Below are 21,815 nucleotides of genomic sequence, written 5' to 3' on the forward strand. Positions count from 1 at the left end.
TTAATAATATTCCAAATTGTTTTAATTTTATTATCAGAGTTGTTGATTTCAGACATGATACACATACTTCTGGATTTTTTAATAACTTTTCTTAATATAACACAGTAGTTTTTATAATGTTTGATAGTTTCTGGGTCACTACTCTTTCTTGCTGTCAGATACATTTCCCTTTTCTGGTTACAAGATATTTTTATACCCTTAGTAAGCCATGGTTTGTTACAAGGTTTCTTACGAGTATATTTAACTATTTTCTTGGCAAAGCAGTTTTCAAATGCATTTACAATAATGTCATGAAATAAATTATATTTTAAATTGGCATCAGGTTCACAGTACACCTCATCCCAGTCTAACTGCTCTAGGCTTTCCCTGAAATTTGCAATTGTTAAATCGTTGACTGAACGTACTACTTTGGAGGACTGTTTAGTATATTGTAACTAGCTGTGCACCATGATCAGAAAGACCATTCTCAACAGGCTGAGTATTTATCTGGTTAAACTTATCTTGGTCTATAAAGAAGTTATCTATCAGTGAGCTGCTATTCTTTACCACCCGAGTAGGAAAATCAATTACAGGTGTCAAATTGAAGGAACCGAGTAATACTTCAAGGTCATTTTTCCTATTACCCTCTTTCAGAGAATCTACATTGAAGTCCCCACAAATAATAATTTGCTTCCCCCTGTCTGACAGATAGCACAACAAGGAGTCCAAATTTTTCAGAAATAGATGAAAATTTCCTGATGGGGACCTATACACAGTTACAATTATAAATGTGCCTTTATTTAATTTAAGCTCACAGGCACATGCTTCTATATGTTTCTCTACACAAAACTTTTTTGTTTCTATACATTTTGCACAATGATAACTTTTGACATATATGGCAACTCCTCCATTCTCCATATTTTCTCTCATTACATGTGCAGAGAGCTTATATCCACTTACATTTACCTTATCCATATCAGTAACAATGTGATGCTCAGACAGGCATAGTATATCGATTTCACCCTCAGCTTGTAAATCTTCTAAACAAACCAGAAGCTCATCTATTTTATTCTTTAAACTCCCAATATTTTGATGAAATATACTTACATTATTTTTAATTATACTTTTATGAGAACCTTTCCTTATTCTAACATTAGCAGTACTCTCCTGTCTGAGTTTCTCATTGTGCTTAGGCCTCGTTGCTATACCAGTGGTCACATGGTGTTCAGAGAGGCAGATTATGTCAACTGGGTTGGGTGACTTTAATTCATCAATGCAATTACCTAGGACTGAGATACAACTTGGTGGAGATAAAATTTCTGGTGATTGGTGAAAATTTATAATTGACAGCTGTGATTGGTGATCCAAAGTGCTAGAATTGTGCTGTTTAATTTCTTTCCTAAACTGAAGATTTGTTTCAATCCTGACCTCTCGTAGAACTTGACATCTTTCTGTCTTACCTATCCTAAAAAAGGTGCTGCTCCAACACCTGTAACCACTGGTATTTTACCATTCATGGCAGTGCTTCCCCCCCTTAAATTCCCTGCTATTACCCCAGCCAGTTTCCCCTTCCCTTTCCTGTTGAGATGTAGGCCGTGCCTGGTATAGTCCAACCTGCTGAGAGAATCAACAGGAACCACACCAATATGAGCCCCCGCACCCGACCCAAGCAGCCGTTCCAACTCCAAATTAACTCTCCCAACAGAAGAGTTCAAATGAGGCTGGTCATGGCGTCTCAGGACAGATACAAATTCAACATTGGTGTGTCTCGAAGCCGACGCAATCTTTACCAGGTCACACTCTATATTGTACCCAGGATCTCTGTCGATGCTGTTCCCTGGCCCTCCCACAATAACCACGGTGTCTTCCCTGGTAAATCCTTTACAGAGTGAACCTAAATCCTGTGACACCTGATCCAGACTAGCACCTGGTTTGAAAAAATTTGTGACCTGGTATTCTCGTCCTAATTCCTCCTGCAGAAGTTGGCCTACACCTCTGGCATGAGAACTGCCTAACAACAAAACTTTCTTCCTTTTCGATGGCTTTCCTACATTCTTTTTCAATTTCCTATTGAAAGTTTGTTGTGTCCTGTGTACACCTAACTCTGCTTGAGGCTCATCAGTTTCTAACTGAAGCAATAGGTCAAACTTATTTTTGACATTCACCACAAAACTGTCAGACTTAGTTCTAGGCCTGTTCCTTCTGCTACCTGTTGCCACTTCCCACCTCTCTTTGCCCTTCTCCCTCCTTAACCTGTCCAGATCTTCCCTAGCCTGATCTAGCTCAGCCTGAAGGGCGGCAATTTTCCCCTCCTGTTCCACTATCTTCCTATCTCTGCTGCAAATCCTACATAACCACTGATGAGCCTGATCCACTTTCCCGACACCCACGCCCCAGTGAAAAAAACTACTGCATCCATCACACCCAATCCCGGAACTAACAATTCTACGGCAAGTCAGGCACTTCTCACTCATGGCATAAATAATACTTTAGCTAGAATAAATCAATTAAATTACCGAAAATCAAAAAAAGACGTTACAAGAATTAAGCCTATTCACAAATGTATATAAGCAAGTTTCTGATTTAAAATTCAGCTGTTTATCTGAGATCTGTATTAAAACAATGAAGGTATACGCTATTTATTTTATATTTCACTCGATGGAATGAAAAAAAGGACAATTAAACGAGATACTTTAACTCTGATTCTCCAAAAACGTTACGAGAATTAGGCCTACAAACAAATGTATATAAGCAAGTTTCTGATATAAAGTTACGCTGTTTTTCTGAAATCTGTATTAAAACAATGAAGTTATACGCTTTTTACGGTAGTTTACTTATTTGTTACCGAGAAATTAGTTAAATTACCGTGAAACAAGAAACAAACACGTTTACAAAATTTAAGCCTAAGCGCAACTTCGCGAAGTTACGATCTTTTCGTGTTTTCTGAAAAAATACGCAAAGAAAAGTCAAACCTTTAACAGCAAGACTAAATGATACACTAATGCATGTATTTAATTTGTTGTCGGCGTTAAACTAAATTATATTCCTGTCTAAATCACTTAACTTTCTGGAAATGGTTTCTGGTGTCACTTACTCGGCGGCCATCTTGGAACTTCTATCATTGGCATACCTCAAAGTTTTTATTTCTTCTCCATGGATTTTAATTCCTAATCCAAATTTTTCTTTTGTTTCCTTTACTGCTTGCTCAATATATAACTGAATAACATCAGGGATAGGCTACAACCTTGTCTCACTCCCTTCCCAACCACTGCTTCCCTTTCACGCCCCTCAACTCTTATGACTGCCATCTGGTTTCTGTACAAATTATAAATAGCCTCTTGCTCCCTGTATTTTACCCCTGCCACCTTCAGAATTTCAAAAAGATTATTCCAGTCAACATTGTCAATATTTTTCTCTAAGTCTACAAATGCTAGAAACATAGGTTTGCCTTTCCTTAATCTATCTTCTACGATAATTCATAGGGTCAGTATTGCCTCACGTGTTCCAACAGTTCTATACCTCACGTGTTCCATAATTTCTATGGAATCCAAACTGCTTTTTCCCAAGCTCGACTTCTACCAGTTTTTCCATATATCTGTAAAGAATTTGTGTTAGTATTTTGCATCTGTGACTTATTCTGTTCTGTGGAAAAGCCTGTTATATTCAATTTAAAGTACATAAACTGTCAAAATAGTGTTAACAGGGGTTTTAGTTTGTGCTCTTCCGCACACCTATAGTTCCATTAATTGTGCATGAAGAATATACAAGTGATAAACCCGCTTTGTGAATGTGGCTTCGTTCAGTGCAATGAACAAGATAGTGCAATCAAGAAGTATAATGCCGGTACTGAAGAATTCGTCTCAGATGCGCTGCCAGAAGAACTCTTAATGGCTAAAAACTATATTAAAGATATTGAATCACGAATGAATACACTAAGTGCCGATATAAATTCTTCGTATATGAAAAACAAACAAAGTACTATTTACAACATCTGTATGGAAACAGTTTATGCTAGACAAAGTGCTTCAATATATGCTACAAATATGAGAACCACATTTCAACTCCTTGCACAAATCACAAACAGGTTAAGTATTTTAAGTGATGTAGGTGCGGCACTGAAAGTTTCAAAACAGATAGTATACAGAGCAACTCTAAAGGCATTAGAAGTGTAGTAAATGGCTTAAAACTCAATTTACGGCTAGAAAGACAAGACATGTTACTGAGAGAAGAGGCAACAAAACCAAAAATTTGAATTTTCTCTGATAGGCATAGGTAATATTTGTCCAATATTGTTATGAATAAGCAACTGGAATTTTTAGTTAAAGGAACGGTAAAACCCGGGGCTCCCCTCCAGGGAATACACTAATGGTCATTAAAATTGCTACATTAAGAAGAAATGCGGATGATAAACGGGTATTCATTGGACGAATATATTATACTAGAACTGACATGTGATTACATTTTCATGCAATTTGGGTGCATAGATCCTGAGAAATCAGCGCCCAGAACAACCACCTCTGGCCATAATAATGGCCTTGCTATGCCTGGGCATTGAGTCAAACAGAGCTTGGATGGCGTGTACAGGTACAGCTGCCCATGCAGCTTCAACACGATACCACAGTTCATCAAGAGTAGTGACTGGCATATTGTGACGGGCCAGTTGCTCGGCCGCCAGACGTTTTCAATTGGTGAATGATCTGGAGAATGTGATGGCCAGTGCAGCAGTCGAACATTTTCTGTATGCAGAAAGGTCCATACAGGACCTGCAACATGCGGTCGTGCATTATCCTGCTGAAATGTAGGGTTTCGCAGGGATCGAATGAAATGTAATGTCCACTGTTCAAAGTGCCGTCAATGCGAACAAGAGGTGTTGTTCGCATTGACGGCACTTTGAACAGTGGACATTACATTTCATTCGATCCCTGCGAAACCCTACATTTCAGCAGGATAATGCACGACCGCATGTTGCAGGTCCTGTATGGACCTTTCTGCGTACAGAAAATGTTCGACTGCTGCACTGGCCATCACATTCTCCAGATCTTTCACGAATTGAAAACGTCTGGCGGCCGAGCAACTGGCCCGTGTAAGCAACGGCACCCCATACCATCACGCTGGGTGATACGCAGTATGACGATAACGAATACACATTTCCAATGTGCATTCACCGCAATGTCGCCAGACATGGATGCGACCATCATTATGCCATAAACAGAACCTGGATTCATCCAAAAAAATGACATTTTGCCATTCGTGCATCCAGGTTCGTCATTGAGTACACCATCGCAAGTGCTCCTGTCTGTGATGCAGCATCAAGGGTAGCAGCAGCCATGGTCTCCGAGCTGATAGTCCATGCTGCTGCCAACGTCATGGAACTGTTCGTGCAGATGGTTGTTGTCTTGCAAACGTCCCCATCTGTTGACTCAGGGATCAAGACGTGGCTGCACGATCCATTACAGCCATGCGGATAAGATGCCTGTCATCTCGACTGCTAGTGATAAAAGGCCTTTGGGATCCAGCACAGCATACCGTATTACACTCCTGAACCCACCGATTCCATATTCTGCTAACAGTCATTGGATCTTGACCAATGCGAGCAGCAATGTCGTGATACGATAAACCGCAATCACGATAGGCTACAATCCTACCTTTATCCAAGTCAGAAATGTGATGGTACGCATTTCTCCTCCTTACACGAGGCATCACAACAACGTTTCACCAGGCAACGCCAGTCAACTGCTGTTTGTGTATGAGAAATCGGTTGGAAACTTTTCTCATGTCAGCACGTTGAAGATGTCACCAGCGGCGCCAACCTTGTGTGAAAGCTCTGAAAAGCTAATCATTTGCATATCACAGTATCTTCTTCCTGTCAGTTAAATTTTACGTCTGCAGCACGTCACCTTCGTGGTGTAGCAATTTTAATGGCCAGTAGTGTAGTTAAAGACTGCAACCTACACCCAAATGATGTCTGTGTAGTTATTGCCAGAGCTAATGATGTATATAAACATGAGTAAAAAACGCAGTCAGAGCATTGCGACAAACACTGGAAAGAATTTCACAACAAAAAATCATCATCATTAGCATTCTGTACAGACATGACTTAATAAAAAGTTCATGTGTAAATACTGAAATTAGTTTCATAAACAGAAAGTATCAAAAAATCTGTAAAGCATTCAAACATGTCAAGTTCTTAGACATTAGCTCGTCAGATTGAAGCTACTTTACTTGCCATGCAATGCACAGAAACCGCCGAGGAAAACATGTACTTGCTAATGCATTATTATCAGAAACGTCCAAACTATATGAAAACAGCACAACACCAATTGCACTAAAAGCACCTGTGCCTAATGAAACTGTACTATTGGAAGAAAAAGAAACAGCTACGTCAAAAAATACACTTGCAATTAATGAAGAAGCAGATAGGAAAACTTCACCTACAAAAACACAAGAAACTGATGGTGAATTATTATGCAGTTAAAATTTGGATACCGCTAATCAAACAACAGCTCAACAAGAAAAATCTGCGAGATCACAACACACTCCCAGTGCATCATACTCATCATTGGAGAGTCACATTTCTTCTGGGAGTACAGCTTTAAGCAGCAAGATTTCAATATCTCCGAGAAGATCGTCAAGAAAAATAAAAAAGTGTCAGCTAATAACCAAGATTTTTTATGGTCAAGTCATCTCTTTTGCAACAGGACACAGCAGACATAAATCTTCCTCACATAGAAGAATGTGACAACCTTAACTTATACTGTCACAATGTACAAGGATTGAAAAATAAAGTAAGTGAATTTGAAATTCTTACGATTGATACTAATCCTTTGTCAGACATGCACTTACTGTGTATTAGTGAACACTGGCTAAAAGAGTCAGAATTACCTTATCAGTATAGTCAAAACTTCAGATTAGTTCACTACTATTCAAGGAAAAATTACAAAGGTGGTGAAACTTATAGCATTAGCCGTGAACCTTTCCATCCCTGTGAATTGTATACCTTAACCAAAGATATTGAAATAGTTGGGGAAGTACTTGCTGACCTAAATATGTATATAATGTGTGTGTATAGATGACCTAGTGGTAACTTTTCTGTCTCCCTCAGAAACTTTGCACTATTGCTAGAAAATAGCATGTCACAATAACTCAAAAAATATAATAATATGTGGTGATCTTAACATTTATTTCCTTGAAGAATCTGCTCAAAAGTCACAATTAGTAAATTTGATGGTGTCATTCAACTTAAATATGAAAGTTATATGTCCAACGAGATTAAACAGCTGTCTTGCTCAGTTTGCTACTAACACTGATTGCAGTGTAAAAATTATAGATGTTGATTTTTTAGATCACAGTGCACTAAGAATGTATTTTAATCCACCACTCAATGTACTCCCAACAGGAAAAACAGTTAGTAAGTGTAGAAGTTATAGTGAGAGTAACATAAATAACTTCGTACTTAGCTTAAAGAAAGAAGTCTGGCAAAGTGTATTTACTTCTTCAACTACAAATGAAAAATATGACAATTTTCTTCAGGTATTCGAATATTACTTTAATGACAAACTGCCTATTGGCTTCTGTCTCAGGTACTTTAGCCGACATTCATCTAATGATTTTATTGACGTTTTGCCACCACGAGTGGCTGGCATTGTCAAAGCTTCACCCTTCACTGCCAGTGGTGAACTGGAGCCGAGCTCATGGCCGCAGACTATATATACCTGGCGCACCAACATCCGAGGGCTTCTCCGTGGACATTTCTGGTGTGGTTCTACTCTTACTACCTGCGACAGTCATTCGCTGCAGTATGGGAAGCCAGGATCCATTTGCCTTAAGGCTTTCCTCTTTCATGTTGAAGCTCTCTGCACAAGCATGTGTGATAGTGCTTCTCTACACCCAGAACTTCCATGTCGGCGAATTTTATTACGTAGTCGATCTCACTCAGTGCGTGCTCTGCCACGGTCGATTTCTCCACCTGCCCCAGCCTGCAATGTCGCTTATGCTCTTTGATCCTGGTTTTAATTGATCATCTAGTCATTCCGACATAAACTTTTCCGCATGTGCATGGTATACAGTACATTCCCGACATTGCAAGTGGGTCCCTTTTCTCCTTTGCCAATCTAAGACACTCTTTGATCTTCCTCGTTGGTTTGAAAATTGTCTGTACGTCATGCTTGCGCAATATACGGCCAATTCTGTCCATCACTCTGGGAATGTTTGGCAGAAAGGCCGTACCCGACATTTCTTTTTGTGGTTCCTTACTTCGCTGAGTGTTTGGCTCTGTTACACCTCTAATATAATTTGTGGAGTAACCATTGCTCCTCAGAACACTTTCCAGGTGTTGTATTTTGCGTCTGAGGTGTTTCGGCTCACATATTTGTCCTGCTCATGAACTAGCATATTAATCATGCCTCTTTTCTGGCTTAGGTGGTGGTTTGATAGTTTGCGCAGGTATTGGTCTGTATGTGTCGGTTTTCTATATACGCTACATCCCAAGTTTTCACCATCCCTTGTGACCAGCACATCTAGAAATGGCAGTTTCTTGTCCTTTTCTACTTCCATGGTAAATGTTATGTTTGTATGGAGGCCGTTCAAGTGTCTTAGGAAGTCAGCAAGCTATTCTTCACCATGGCTCTAGACAACGAAAGTATCATCGACGTATCTATACCACACCTTAGGTTTGCAAGTCACCAAGTCCAGTGCCTGTGCTTCGAATTGTTCCATGAAGAAGTTGGCCACCACTGGACTAAGAGAACTACCCATGGTGACGCTTTCCAGCTGTTCGTAGAAATAGCTCATGGTGAGACATGCATGGAAGCGCTTTGCGATGTCTTGCGCGAAAATGTAATCGATGTTCTCCAGAGCGTCACTGAGTGGCATTTTCATAAACAAAGAAACAACATCAAAGCTGACCAGGATGTCGTTTGGTGCAAGTTTCTGTTTCTTCAGCTTCTCAATGAAATGACCCGAGTCCTTCATGTATGTGTCAGTCTTCTCCATGTGTGGCTGGAGCAGAAAGGCCAAGTGTTTTGCCAGTTTATACGTCGGTGAGCCAGGAGCACTAACAATCGGTGTTAGTGGAATGTTGTTCTTATGGATCTTGGGTAATCCATACAGCCGAGGTAGTAGGGCTTCTGTGTTGCGTAGGTTTCTCTGTATGTCCACCAGCAGAGAAGACGCCTTGATAATCGATTTGTATTGCATGTGATACGCTGCATCGGATCTGTGTTTAGTTTTCAGTATGCTGTCAGATCTAATAGGTCACGAGCCAGAAAACAGGCACGATTAACTCGCCTGTAACGCGAGCAGGACGAATATGTGAGTCGCAACACCTCAGACGCGAAATGCAACACCTGGAAAGTGTTCTGAGGTGCAATGGGTACTCCACATATTATATTAGAAGTGTAACAGAGCCAAACACTCTGCAAAGTAAGGAATCACAAAAAGAAATGTCGGGTATGGCCTTTCTGCCATACATTCCCAGAGTGACGTACAGAATCGGCCGTATATTGCGCAAACATGGTGTAAAGATGATTTTCAAGCCAACGAGGAAGATCAAAGAGTGTCTTAGATCAGCAAAGGAGAAAAGGGACCCACTTGCAATGTCGGGAATGTACCATATACCATGCACACGCGGAAAAGTTTATGTCAGAATGACTGGACGATCAATTAACACCAGGATCAAAGAACATAAGTGACATTGCAGGCTGGGGCAGGTGGAGAAATCGGCCGTGGCAGAGCATACACTGAGTGAGATCAACCACGTAATAAAATTCGCCGACACAGAAGTTCTGGCTGTAGAGAAGCACTATCACACACGCTTGTTCAGAGAAGCTGTAGAAATATAAAAACACGCGAACAGCTTCAACAAGAAAGAGGAAAGCCTTAAGGTAAACTGATACTGGCTTCCCGTACTGCAGTGAACGACCATCGCAGGTAGCAAGAGGAGAACCGCGCCGGAAATGACCGCAGAGAAGCCCTCGGACATTGGCGTGCCAGGTACATATAGTCTGCGGCCACGAGCTCAACTCCAGTTCCCCACCGGCAATGGAAGTTGAAGCTTTGACAATGCCAGCCACTCATGCTGGCGAAACATCAGTAAAATCATTAGATGAACATCGGCCAAAGAACGCAAGACAGAAGCCAATAGGCAGTTTGTCAACAAGTGGCCACGAAAGTCTTAACAATTTTGTATTAGTTTAATTGCATTTTCCCAGAGAAAACAAAGACTATCACCATTTCCCAGAGGAAACAAAGACTATCACTAATAAGAAACTTCACCAGAAAATATGAGGCTGCTGCACAGACTTAGCAAACTGGACAATGGCAAATCCAAAGAGTTCAAGGTATACTATAAAAATTGCAAAACCACATACAGAAGAGTTATCACATGGGCTAAAAAAGCTCATAATGATAAAACAATTAGGTGCTCTTCCAACAAATGTAAGACCCACTGGCATATAGTAAATGAACAGACTGGTAGATAGTTAAGGATAGAGGATAAAATCACACTAAATATCGAAGGACAAAAGACTAAAAACGTACACTTTAACAGGCAAATCATAACCGAGTCCAAGTCTAGCGGCCGCTGGCTGGCTGGCTGCTTAGGTGGCGCTGCTGCTGCATGGCTGGCAGACAGCGCCGCATGTAGAGGACACGCGTAACTGCAAGGCGGCACTTTGAAAGATCGGCGAGTCACAACACTTATCCCCCCCTTTGAAGTTTTGCACAGGTCTTGATGGAAGTGGAAGTGGCCTGTAGATTGCTAATGTCCATAGGTGATGTTTGATTGGCCATAAAGTCTTGAGGAGGAGGCTTCCTGTATGGACGGAAGTGTCCCCGATGATAACGGGTCGAGATGACAGGAGACGTGCGGGTCGAATCTGCTGGGGCTCAGTGCACCAATCTGCCTGCCCGTTGCGGCAAGTCCGGTTGTTATGACAGGAGATATGGGCGATGTCTCCGCGTTCGTAGGAGGAGGAGGCGAGTAGAGTTGCTCCGACAGATGATGGTCATCTGGTTCCTGCATGGGCACATCTCCTGTTGGCGTCAGTTCTTGTGCTAGCACCGATATGACGGTGAGAGGACTGCGTTGTGAGTAATGAGAGATTTCATTATCCCGAGCGTCAGGTAGAGCCGAAGGTTGTGTAGCAGCATCCGGAACAGGCGTTGCCGGCACATGAGGCCGAAGCTGGCCTGAATAATGCACTGCAACACCCGCGTCCATCTGGATTTCATACAGGCGTTCGCCACGGGGTCGTACGATGCAGCCCGGACTCCATTTTGGCCGCCTGCCATATCCCCGTACCTATACAAGGTCGTCGACAGTGAACTGGCTAAGCGAAGGCACCCGTGGCCACGAGGTGGAAGGCCGCAGAAGATGAAGTAGCATGCGGGGCTGTCAGTCATGTAAGAGCTCAGCCGGGCTGTGGTTGCCCATGGGGGTGAAACGGTAAGAAGCCAGAAATTGGAGAAGCGCATCATCAGCAGCAGAAGAAGCCAGGAGTTTCCTTATCTGAGCCTTAAATGTGCGGACCAGTCGTTCAGTCTCACCGCTCGACTGTGGATGGAACGGAGGGGCCGTGACATGCATGACACCGTGACGGGCACAAAAATCCGCAAAATCAGAAGAGGCAAATTGCGGACCATTATCAGTAACAAGAGTAGAGGGAAGGCATTCTAAAGAGAAAATGCGAGCTAGAGCATTGGTGGTTGACGCGGTGGTAGGCGACGTGCAACGGACAATGAAAGGAATGTTAGAGTAGGCATCAATAACGAGAAGCCAGTAAGTACCTAAAAAAGGTCCCGCAAAGTCAGCATGAATACGCTCTCAGGGCTTCTCAGGGGAAGGCCACGGTGACAAAGATGACTTAAGGGCGGCGGCCTGTGACGCACAAGGGTCGCAAGCAGTGACCATGTGTGTGATTTCAGAGTCGATGCCGGGCCACTACACATGACGGTGCGTCAGAGATTTTGTGCGAGAGACACCCCAGTGCCCTTGGTGAAGGAGGCGCAAGACCGAAGCACACAAAGACGCAGGTACCACAACATGTGGAGAAGCATTTTCGGTGGAAAGGAGGATAACACCATTCCTAGCCATGAGGCGGTAATGCAAAGCGTAGTAGTTCCGCAACGGATCAGAAGTCTTAGCGGACGGACGATCTGGCCAACCCTTCTGAATACAGCGTAAAACCCGGGAGAGGGTAGGATCAGAACCCGTAGCAGCCGCCAGCTGGTCCCCGGTGATGGGGAACCTGTCCACCACCCGCTGCTCGGCAACATCCAGATGGAAACCCAAAAGTTCGTCCCTATCAAATGCCATATCAGGACCCATGGGAAGGAGAGACAGTGCATCAGCACTCACATGTTGAGCCGTCAGCGGGAAATGAATCTCATAATTGAAACGAGACAAGTAAAGAGCCCAATGCTGGAGGCGGTGTGCAGCCTTGTCGGGAAGTGACATTGAAGGATGAAACAAGGAAACAAGTGGTTTGTGATCCGTAACAAGATGAAATTTGGATCCATAGAGAAAACTACCAAACTTATGAAGAGCATAAACAATGGCCAAAGCTTCTTTTTCAATTTCAGAATACTTTCGTTGGGCATCTGTGAGCGTTTTGGAGGTATAAGCAATGGGTTGTTCAGAACCGTCAGAAAAACGGTGCACAAGGACTGCACCGACCCCGTATTGAGAGGCGTCCATGGCAAGAACAAGATGTTGGCCAGGTCGATAAGTTGCCAGGCACGGAGCCTGTTTCAGCATAGTCTTCAATTTCTGGAAAGCCGCATCGCATGACGCGGGCCAGTGAAAAGGCACGTTTTTATGCAACAGGCGATGCAACGGCTGAGCCACCGAAGCAGCAGATGGTAAAAACTTGTGATAGTATGCTATTTTCCCCAAGAAGGCCTGCAGGTCCTTAACAGATGTAGGGTGAGGAAGGGCATCGATCGCAGCGACAGTTTGCTGAAGCGGACGAATACCATCCCAAGAGAGTTGAAACCCCAAGTACGTGACAGATGCCTGAAAAAATTTTGATTTCTGAAGATTACACTTAAGACCGGCAGTTTATAAGACATGAAAAAGTGAGCGGAGATTTTTAAGATGTTCGTCAGTGGTGGAGCCAGTGACAATAATGTTGTGCTGGTAATTTATACACGCAGGGGCAGTGAGCAATAATTGTTCCAAGAATCGCTGAAAGAGAGCAGGGGCGCTGGCAACCCTGAATTGCAATCGTTGGTATTGATACAGGCTGAAAGGTGTGTTAAGGACCAGAAACTGCCAGGAAGCAGCGTCGAGAGGAAGTTGATGATAAGCTTCTGACAGGTCAAGTTTAGAAAAATACTAGCTCCAGCAAGTTAAGTGAACAATTCTTCAGGTCGAGGCAGAGGGTAACTGTCGATAAGGCATTGAGCATTTACAGTGGCTTTGAAATCGCCACAGAGATGAATATCACTATTTGGCTTAGCAACGACAATGAGAGGAGAGGACCACTCACTGGAAGTGACAGGAAGCAAGACCCCTGAAGCAGTGAGATGATCCAGCTCTCATTTGACCTGGTCACGAAGGGCCACAGGAATGGCCCAAGCCCGAAAAAACTTAGGCCGAGCAGAGGGTTTGAGCATGATATGAGCTTCAAAGTCGTTTGCACAGCCTAACCCAGGAGAAAAAAGGGAAAAAATGTCATCGACAAGGAATCCAATTGAGCATAAGGACTAGCATCAGAGACGACACTGACAGAGTCATCTATGGAGAACCCAAAAACGCGAAAGGCATCGAAACCAAAAAGATTCTATGGTCGACCACAAATATGGGAACAGTGCGAACGACAGATTTGTAAGATACCTCAGCATCAAATTATCCCAAGAGAGAAATCTTTTGTTTATTGTAAGTCCGTAATTGCCTAGTGACAGGTGACAGGATTGGAGAACCCAACTGACGATATGTCTAAGAATTGATGATAGTGGCAGCAGAACCAGTATCCACCTGCATGCGAACATCTCGACCAAGTATTTGGACAGTGAGGAATAACGTCCCTGAAAGGGAAGAAGTACAATTGACAGACAACACAGAATAAGAATCAGTGTCATGTTCATGAACATCATGCATGTGGTCGGATTTGCAAACGGATGACACATGACCGTTTTTTTTTTTGTGGACAATCTTCTCGTGAATGTTTCGTAAAACACCGCGGACATGAAGGAAGTTGCAGTGGGTTTTGCTGCAGTTTCTTAGAGGTTTGTTTACGGTTAGGCTGAGGCTGCGCTTGGGAGCGTACTGCGGCCACGTCGGGCGGCGGGGACATGCCACACGTTTCGTCAACATCGCACAGAGGTTGTGTTTTCCCGACATTGCCCCATGCCTCTATTTGCGCTCCAGCGGCGCGAGAAATTTCAAAAGACTGAGCGATGGATAGAACTTCATCTAGAGTCGGATTTGCCAACTGAAGGGCACGTTGTCTAACTTCTTTGTCGGGCACCGATCGGATAATAGCATCCCATACCATGGAATTGGCATAGGATTCTTTGTGAACTTCAGTAACAAAGTGACACTCTCTACTGAGGCCGTAAAGTTCAGTAGCCCAAGCGCGATAGGATTGATTCAGTTGTTTTTGACTATGATAAAAGGCAACACGAGAGGCTACCACATGCGTTTGCTTTTGAAAATAGACGGACAGAAGTGGGCACATTTCAGCAAAGGACAAAGACGCAAGATCTTTCAAAGGAGCCAACTGCAACAACAACAGATACATTTGAGGTGAAATCCATGAAAGGAACAGAGACTTACATGTTTGTTCGTCTACGACATGAAATGCCAAGAAGTGCTGTCGAAGACGTTTTACGTAATCAGACCAGTCTTCCGCCGTCTCGTCATAAGGAGGGAAAGGAGGTAGAGAGAACGACGAGAGACGCCCCGCATTTGATGCTGCAACGAAATCACGAATCACATTCGTGAGAAGCATTTGTTGTTCAATGAGACCTTGCAATAGTTGCTCTAAGTAGCCATGGAAACATGTGGGTCAACGACAGAAAAGAAAAATCACTAACTCGTCGCCAATTGTTATAACTTCAAGTTGAACAATTATATTTCAAGGAAGACGCAATACATGAAAGTCACAGATCAAGTAAACAGAGTAAGATGTGTGTACACTTTAACAGTCAAATCATAACTGAGTCCGAGTCTAGCGGCCGCTGGCTGGCTGGTGCTTAGGTGGCGCTGCTGCTGCATGGCTGGCAGACAGCGCCGCATGTAGAGGACGCACGTAACTGCGCGGTGGCACTTTGAAAGATCAGAGAGTCACAACAACTAGGTATCACATGATTTTTGCCACCTCCATGTAAAGGGAAGAACCTCCTGCCATACAATTCATACTGGTTTGCAGACTACGAATGTAAATGTAGATGTACAAAAATCAGCTTTTCTGAAAAACAAATATGCTGGCATATCATCAGCTACTTAAAGTTATTGAAATCTTGTAGTTCCAGGTGATGCACGGAGGTGCTGAGTCGGGTGTGGCCGGCCATGGTAACTAGGACCAGATGGCCCCGAATCATGGCTGGCAAGTTACGGGAATGGAAGTGGGTTTTCCCAAGGCAAAGAAGGAGCGATGTGAGTGTTGCCTTGATTACTAGCATGTGGAAGTAAGATGCTGGCACCCAAGATGGCAGTGTTGCAGTATCACAGACAGGGGCTCCTTGAAATATTTTAAAATTAAAAAATAATTCAGAGCTCTGACATGTAACAAAACTATTATCACCACAGTAATCAGGACACTGCGAAGCATAATCTGAGACGACGTTATCAATGTGCATGTTTCGGGACACTAATATCATGTACATCACAATAACTACAGATGTTATGTCCTAATAGCAAATTCATACTCTTATAAATATCATTAAAATTTGATAACAGTTCAACACTTCATAGGACCATTGACAAACTAGGCATCAAACGACAGCAGACGACACTATCATCACTGAAAGTCACATATCTGTATATATTTTGATTACTGAATTATTAGATGTTCCATCCCTCTTCAATTATGTAAATTTGCCAAATCATCATAATCTCTGCAATTACACAGAACATTAATGCAGCATGGCATTCTTTACATTACATTAATACTTGTTCCATCTATAATGAACATGACATTCTGTAATGGTGTGGAATGTTTCAGTGTAACGTAAGTTTTCTTTACATAATATAATTATTTTTTTACAGTTATTACTTCATATCTAAAATTTCATCTATTGAGTAGGAGTTGTCATTTGGAAATTCTTTTAATTTGTTTTTAAATTATGGTTGGCTGTTCGACAATGGAATTTTTAATGTATTTAATAAAATACTTAACTTGGGCTATATGTGCATGCAAATTTCATGTTTTATTTAACTGTGTGTAAACTATTAGACACAGGATAATGTATATGGTCAGTTATTAGGCCTTCTTCCCATTCCCTCTAAATATGGAGCATGCCATGAATGACTGTTTAAAGGCCTCTGCATTCAGTGTAATTACTCTCATTTTGCCCTCACGATCCTTATGGGAGTAATTTGTAGTGGGTTGTTGTTTATTCCTAAATTCGTCATTTAATGCTGGGTATTGAAACTTCACAGGCTTACTCGGGATAGTATGTGTCCATCTAAAAGTGTCCAACCTTTCAATTTTCTATATACTGTGTTTGTTGTGAATTTTGACTGGGAAACCAAGGGCTTCTAAGCGGGAGCAAGTGGTAGCTCCTGATCATTCTGAGTCAGGCAGTCATGCTGTGTGGATCAATCTTGGCGGTAATGTGTGTAGTGACCTGTGTGATCAATTCTGCCAACTGTGACTGGATGGAGGCTAGTGTCACTGTGGGCATGTTTTCCTATGGTGGAGTCCATTTTGTGACACTTGATGCAGGATACACTTCAAATATCCTTTCAGCAGTTTGTGTCAGTGCATTTAACAACTGGCGCACACCGAGAGAATTTTTGGGTGTCTGATGGCGGTCGGTACAACCATATATTCTGTAGCACATCATCATTTACAGTATTAATTGCCAATGTGGGTAAACGTCTTACGAGTTGTGACAGAGGGCAATCTCTGAACTCCTCAGTGCGCAAAAGCTCCTCTAGCCATTCTGGTTTTGATTGGGACAAGTGTGTGATCAACGTATTTTTAACTGATGCATACCATTTGGTATCCAGTGGCATGGCTAGAATATCCTGGACTTTTGAGGCTAGATCCTCAACCTGCAACCACATAGTTATATTTAATCACATCCACTAATAACTGTGCAAGGATGAACTGACTTTCTAGGAGGGCAAACCATAAATGAGGATTATGTTGCTAGACTGGGGGGTAGTTTTATCATCACTCTGTCGATTGTGCTGCTGGCTGCCTTTTCAGTTGTGACTGTTGAGTCATTCACTCTCATGTGGGAGTGCGGTGCGGCTGGTGCAGAAGTTAGAAGTGTCAGTGTTACGAAACTGCCTGAAACTCTGAACTCAGCATGGGCGTGTCATAATCGGTAAGGATCACCAAATATTTGGGTATCAGAGTAAACAAGATTTTAATTCCCACATCTTCTTGGTAACAGGTTGCAGTTATATAAACATGAATGTGTGCACAATGTAAAGCATGGAATAACAAACAGAAAATAAACAAACAACAACTACATTAATACAGTTTGAAACTGTCACTGCAGAGAATGTTTATGCACCACTGTACATTTGCAGGGACAGAACGTCAGAACAGGTCACTGTACGTTGGGAAGATGACAGTGCAGTGCTAGGACTTGTGAAGTAATAGATTTTTGGCAGCATGTGGCTGCTTGAATACACTAATACTTGTTGGCACTCAGAAAAACTTTGAGTCAAATGTGGCATAGAATCAGTATGCCAGCTGGAACATTAACAGTTTACGAATGATAGGCAATAGGTAGTGTTGAAATTTGATTAGTTTCAGCTCCAAATCTGGAATTATTATTGAATAGACTGCAAGAATCTACTCATGCTTATGCTATTTCTCGTAGGTTTATATCTATTTTTCTTTATATTCTTACCTTTCCTGGAATATCTTTGTATTTCCTTCTTTCGCTGATCAATTCTTCTGTTACATGGTTTCTTCACAGTTATCTTCCTTTTACCTCTGCTTGTCTGGGCAACATCTGTGATTGCCCATTTCAGAGATGGCCACTCCTCTTCAGCTGAAATGCTTGCTCTGCTATTGCTCACTGCAGTATACACCCACTTAGCGAACTTCAACTGTGTTTAATCATTCCTCAGTACTTCAGAATTCCACTTCCTTCCACACTGATTCTTCCATAAAATTCTCTTAAGCTTCAGTCTCCTCTTCATCATCACTAAATATTGATCCAAATCTAAATCTGCATCTGGGTATGCCTTAAAATCCAACATCTGATTTTGGATTATCTGTCTGACAGTGATGTAATCCAGCTGGATTCCTCCCATGTCTCCATGCTCTTCCAAGCATACCTCCTCCTCTGTGATTCTTGGACACAGTATTTGCTATTAATAGCTGAATTTTTGAAGAACTCAACTAGTTTTTCTACTCTCATTCCTACTACTGAGTTCATGTTCTCTGATAACTTTGTGTTGCATCCCTTCACGTACGACAATGTTCCAATCCCTAAAGAATATTAGATTTTCATCTCCCTTTACATACTGAATTACCAGTCCAATATCCTCATATTCTCTCTCTCTCTCTCTCTCTCTCTCTCTCTCTCTATCTATCTATCTATCTATCTATCTATCTCTCACTCACTCACTCACTCACTCACTCCCTCCCCTCTCCCCTTTCTTCTTCTTCTCCTCCTTCTCCTCCTCCTCCTCCTTGCCTGAACTATCACTGTCAGCATTGGTTTGCTATCAAATCTGATGACAACAACTCTATCACTGAATTGTTTACAGCAGCTCACTCTCTGCCCCACTTTCCTATTTGTAACAAATCCTACTCCTTTATACCATTTTTTCTGCTGTTGATATTAACCTACATTTGTCTGACCAGAAATCTCTATCTTCTTACCATTTCACTTCACTGGACCCACTATATCGTGATTGACCTTTTGCATTTCCCTTTTCAGATTTTTTAGCTTTCTTACTATGTTCAAACATTTGACATTCCAAGACCCGACTCTTAAATCATCATCTAACCACTGGTTATTTCATCTTTCTTTCATGGTCATCTCCCCCTTGGCATCCCCTCCCAGAGATTCGAATTGGGAACTAATCTGGAACCTATTGACAATAGAGAGATGATCATGACACTTTTTCATGTCCGGTCAATAAGCCCGATGTGTCTTCAAAGCAGTGGTTGCCATTGCCTTCTGCAACTTCATGCCATTGATCAATGCAGATTCTTCTGCTTTTTAGGGGCAGTTTTTCACCTCAAGGGCAAGAGTGTGCCCTGAACCTCCATCCATTCCTCTGCCCTCTCTGACAAGGCTGTTGCCAGAGTGAGGATGACTTCTTATGCTGGAAGTCTTCAGTCATCACTGCTGATGATTTTTATTTAAAATTTAGGCAGTGGCTGGATTCAAACCAAGGATCCAGGCTGTTTTAATTACTAGTGAAAGATGCTATCCCCAGAGCGTGGGTGAATGCACCACAGTGAACTTTATTTATTTATAGCAGCAAATATTTTGTGTTTAGTTTAATGGAATGAGACTACACTTTGCACAGACTGCTGCCATGTAAATAGTAACTGGGTAGTCTGGTATGACTCCAAGTACACAGTCACACAGTCTATACAGCATTTCATAATTTTCATAACTTTGTTTCATGCTGAAACAATATTTGTATGACCACCTTGAAAGAGTGTGCTTTAACTGACTGAATAAATCATCACTTCATTTCAATATAAACATTTTGGTGCTGCTTACCTCAATTATTTAGGAGAGTATAACTCTTTTCACCATTTTTAAAATATTTTCTTTTATTGCAACAAGTATTTATTAAAATTTGCATTAATTGGTGATGCTTCGATAAATCTGACTAAAGGATCACAGGTTAGTACTATTTTTGCAGCAAGTTTAGCTACCAGGCACAAAAGCAGACTAAGTATAACTCAACCCAAATAGAGCCATGCACTGTCCAAAACACACACACACACACACACACACACACACACACACACACACACACACACACACACACACACACACACCTTAAAAACATCAATTGCGGAGATTAAAATTATTAGTAATTCAACATTGTAAGTGAAACAATAAATCAGTAACTCTAACAGCATAGTGAAGTGAAAGGTAATGTAAGAAACAAATACCAAGCTTTTGTAACATACCTGTCTACGAATGCTATGTTCAATGCCACCATAATAAGTAAGTCTAAATATTTCTGCTGCTTGTCCTTCAGCCTTAGATAGTTCTGCCCAACGTTCAGCAGTCAGACCAGATTCTGCATCACTGGATGGCACTATCGTTGTGAGCACCAGTCCTGAGAGGTGGGTTCGAACTGTGCGCAGATGACGGCAATAAGCCAGCCACCCATAGAATGCCCTAGATGATATCTGTCGCCTCATTGAGGTACATACTTGCTGTATAGGGTCACTGGAAAATATCAAAGAATCACATTTAATTCCACAATAAGGAAACCAGTAAACAAGTATATGTAAATCACCATGACTAGCATTAAGAACATAGGACTGCAAACTACTTATTAACGTGAGCCAATCATTTGCAACCAATACTTTTCCAGTAGAAGATAACTACAAAAAAGACAGGTGGCATAGACTGTGAAGCAGCCACTGAAGTTGTCTAGTATGTTGAACTCAGGAGCATTTTCTGCAGCCAAGTGGTCAAATTTACCCCCTGGTCACAGCTTGGTGATGGCTATTAATTTGGGTGGAGAACTGGTTGGTGCCCATTTTTACATAATAGTCTGTGTAAGAGTTACAGCATAACTGTTACATGATAAGACTTCTTTCACAGGTGGCTTTGCTGATAATATGGTAAAATATACCTCTGATAGGACTGAATAGGCTGTGTTAAGTGGATACAGAGCAGGTTCTGCACCAGATATTCCACAGGGATAGGATCTTCAAGGGGGTTACAAGTGAGGGTCCCGTAAAGACAGGCCACATTGTTTTTACATTGATAGGAGCTGGAATATCAGTTTGGGAGAAGTGAGAAGGATTGCGGTAAGTCCTGTATTAGGATGCAGTTAAGTTGTTCTTTGCATAGACTGATACTGGGTAAACAGGGTGGTCCTTTGCAACATGGCAGCCTGTTATGCCAAGTTGTTTATGGCCCATCTACAATAAACTACCCTATGTACCCAACATCCTAAATCCCTTATCCCTCTCTGTCACCCCTTTCCTCCTTTTTCTTTATTTTTTCTGCTACCTAATGCATAAAGAACTTGTTAAAGCTTAATGTTTAGCACAACTTTGGCTACTGCCTGCTCTGTCACAACTCCTCTCACTAAATACGTTTTAATGTGTCTACATCAGTGGTTCTCAGAGTGTTTGCCAGAGTGCACTGGTGCACCCTAGAACATTTACGGGTGCGCCCTGTAATATTTTAGGAAAACATGTGGCCAAATATAAACAAACATATAGCTACTCAATTTTATCCATTGCACGACAGGTATAATATGGAACGAATCCTTAAGTTTTGTCGAACAGTTCAGTTTGGTTCAGGAAATAAGGTGGCTTATTCTCCTTGTAGTGTCGACAGTATTCAGAACATTTCATACTGACTGTCTTCTCTTTTCTATTGCTGCTAATCTTAGCTACCTAACAGTAGTGGCTGTTTAGGAACTGGGCAAAGGTATTTCAAAATAATGAGTGATGATAAAGCCATTGCTGGCCCATCGAGGTCATCCCTTA

At 41.9% G+C, this 21,815-nt stretch overlaps 1 protein-coding gene across 1 annotated transcript in view; it reads right to left on the minus strand.

Moving 5' to 3' along the window:
* The window catches only part of LOC126100186 (small G protein signaling modulator 1-like), a 292,492-nt gene that overhangs the window by 131,278 nt on the left and 139,399 nt on the right, over positions 1 to 21,815 (minus strand). Inside the window, exon 15 of the mRNA XM_049910745.1 lies at positions 20,271 to 20,535. Coding sequence (XP_049766702.1) covers positions 20,271 to 20,535 — 265 coding nt within the window. The remainder of the gene's footprint in view (positions 1 to 20,270; positions 20,536 to 21,815) is intronic.

This window comes from Schistocerca cancellata, chromosome 9 (assembly GCF_023864275.1).
Source record: "Schistocerca cancellata isolate TAMUIC-IGC-003103 chromosome 9, iqSchCanc2.1, whole genome shotgun sequence".
Lineage (NCBI taxonomy): Eukaryota > Metazoa > Arthropoda > Insecta > Orthoptera > Acrididae > Schistocerca > Schistocerca cancellata.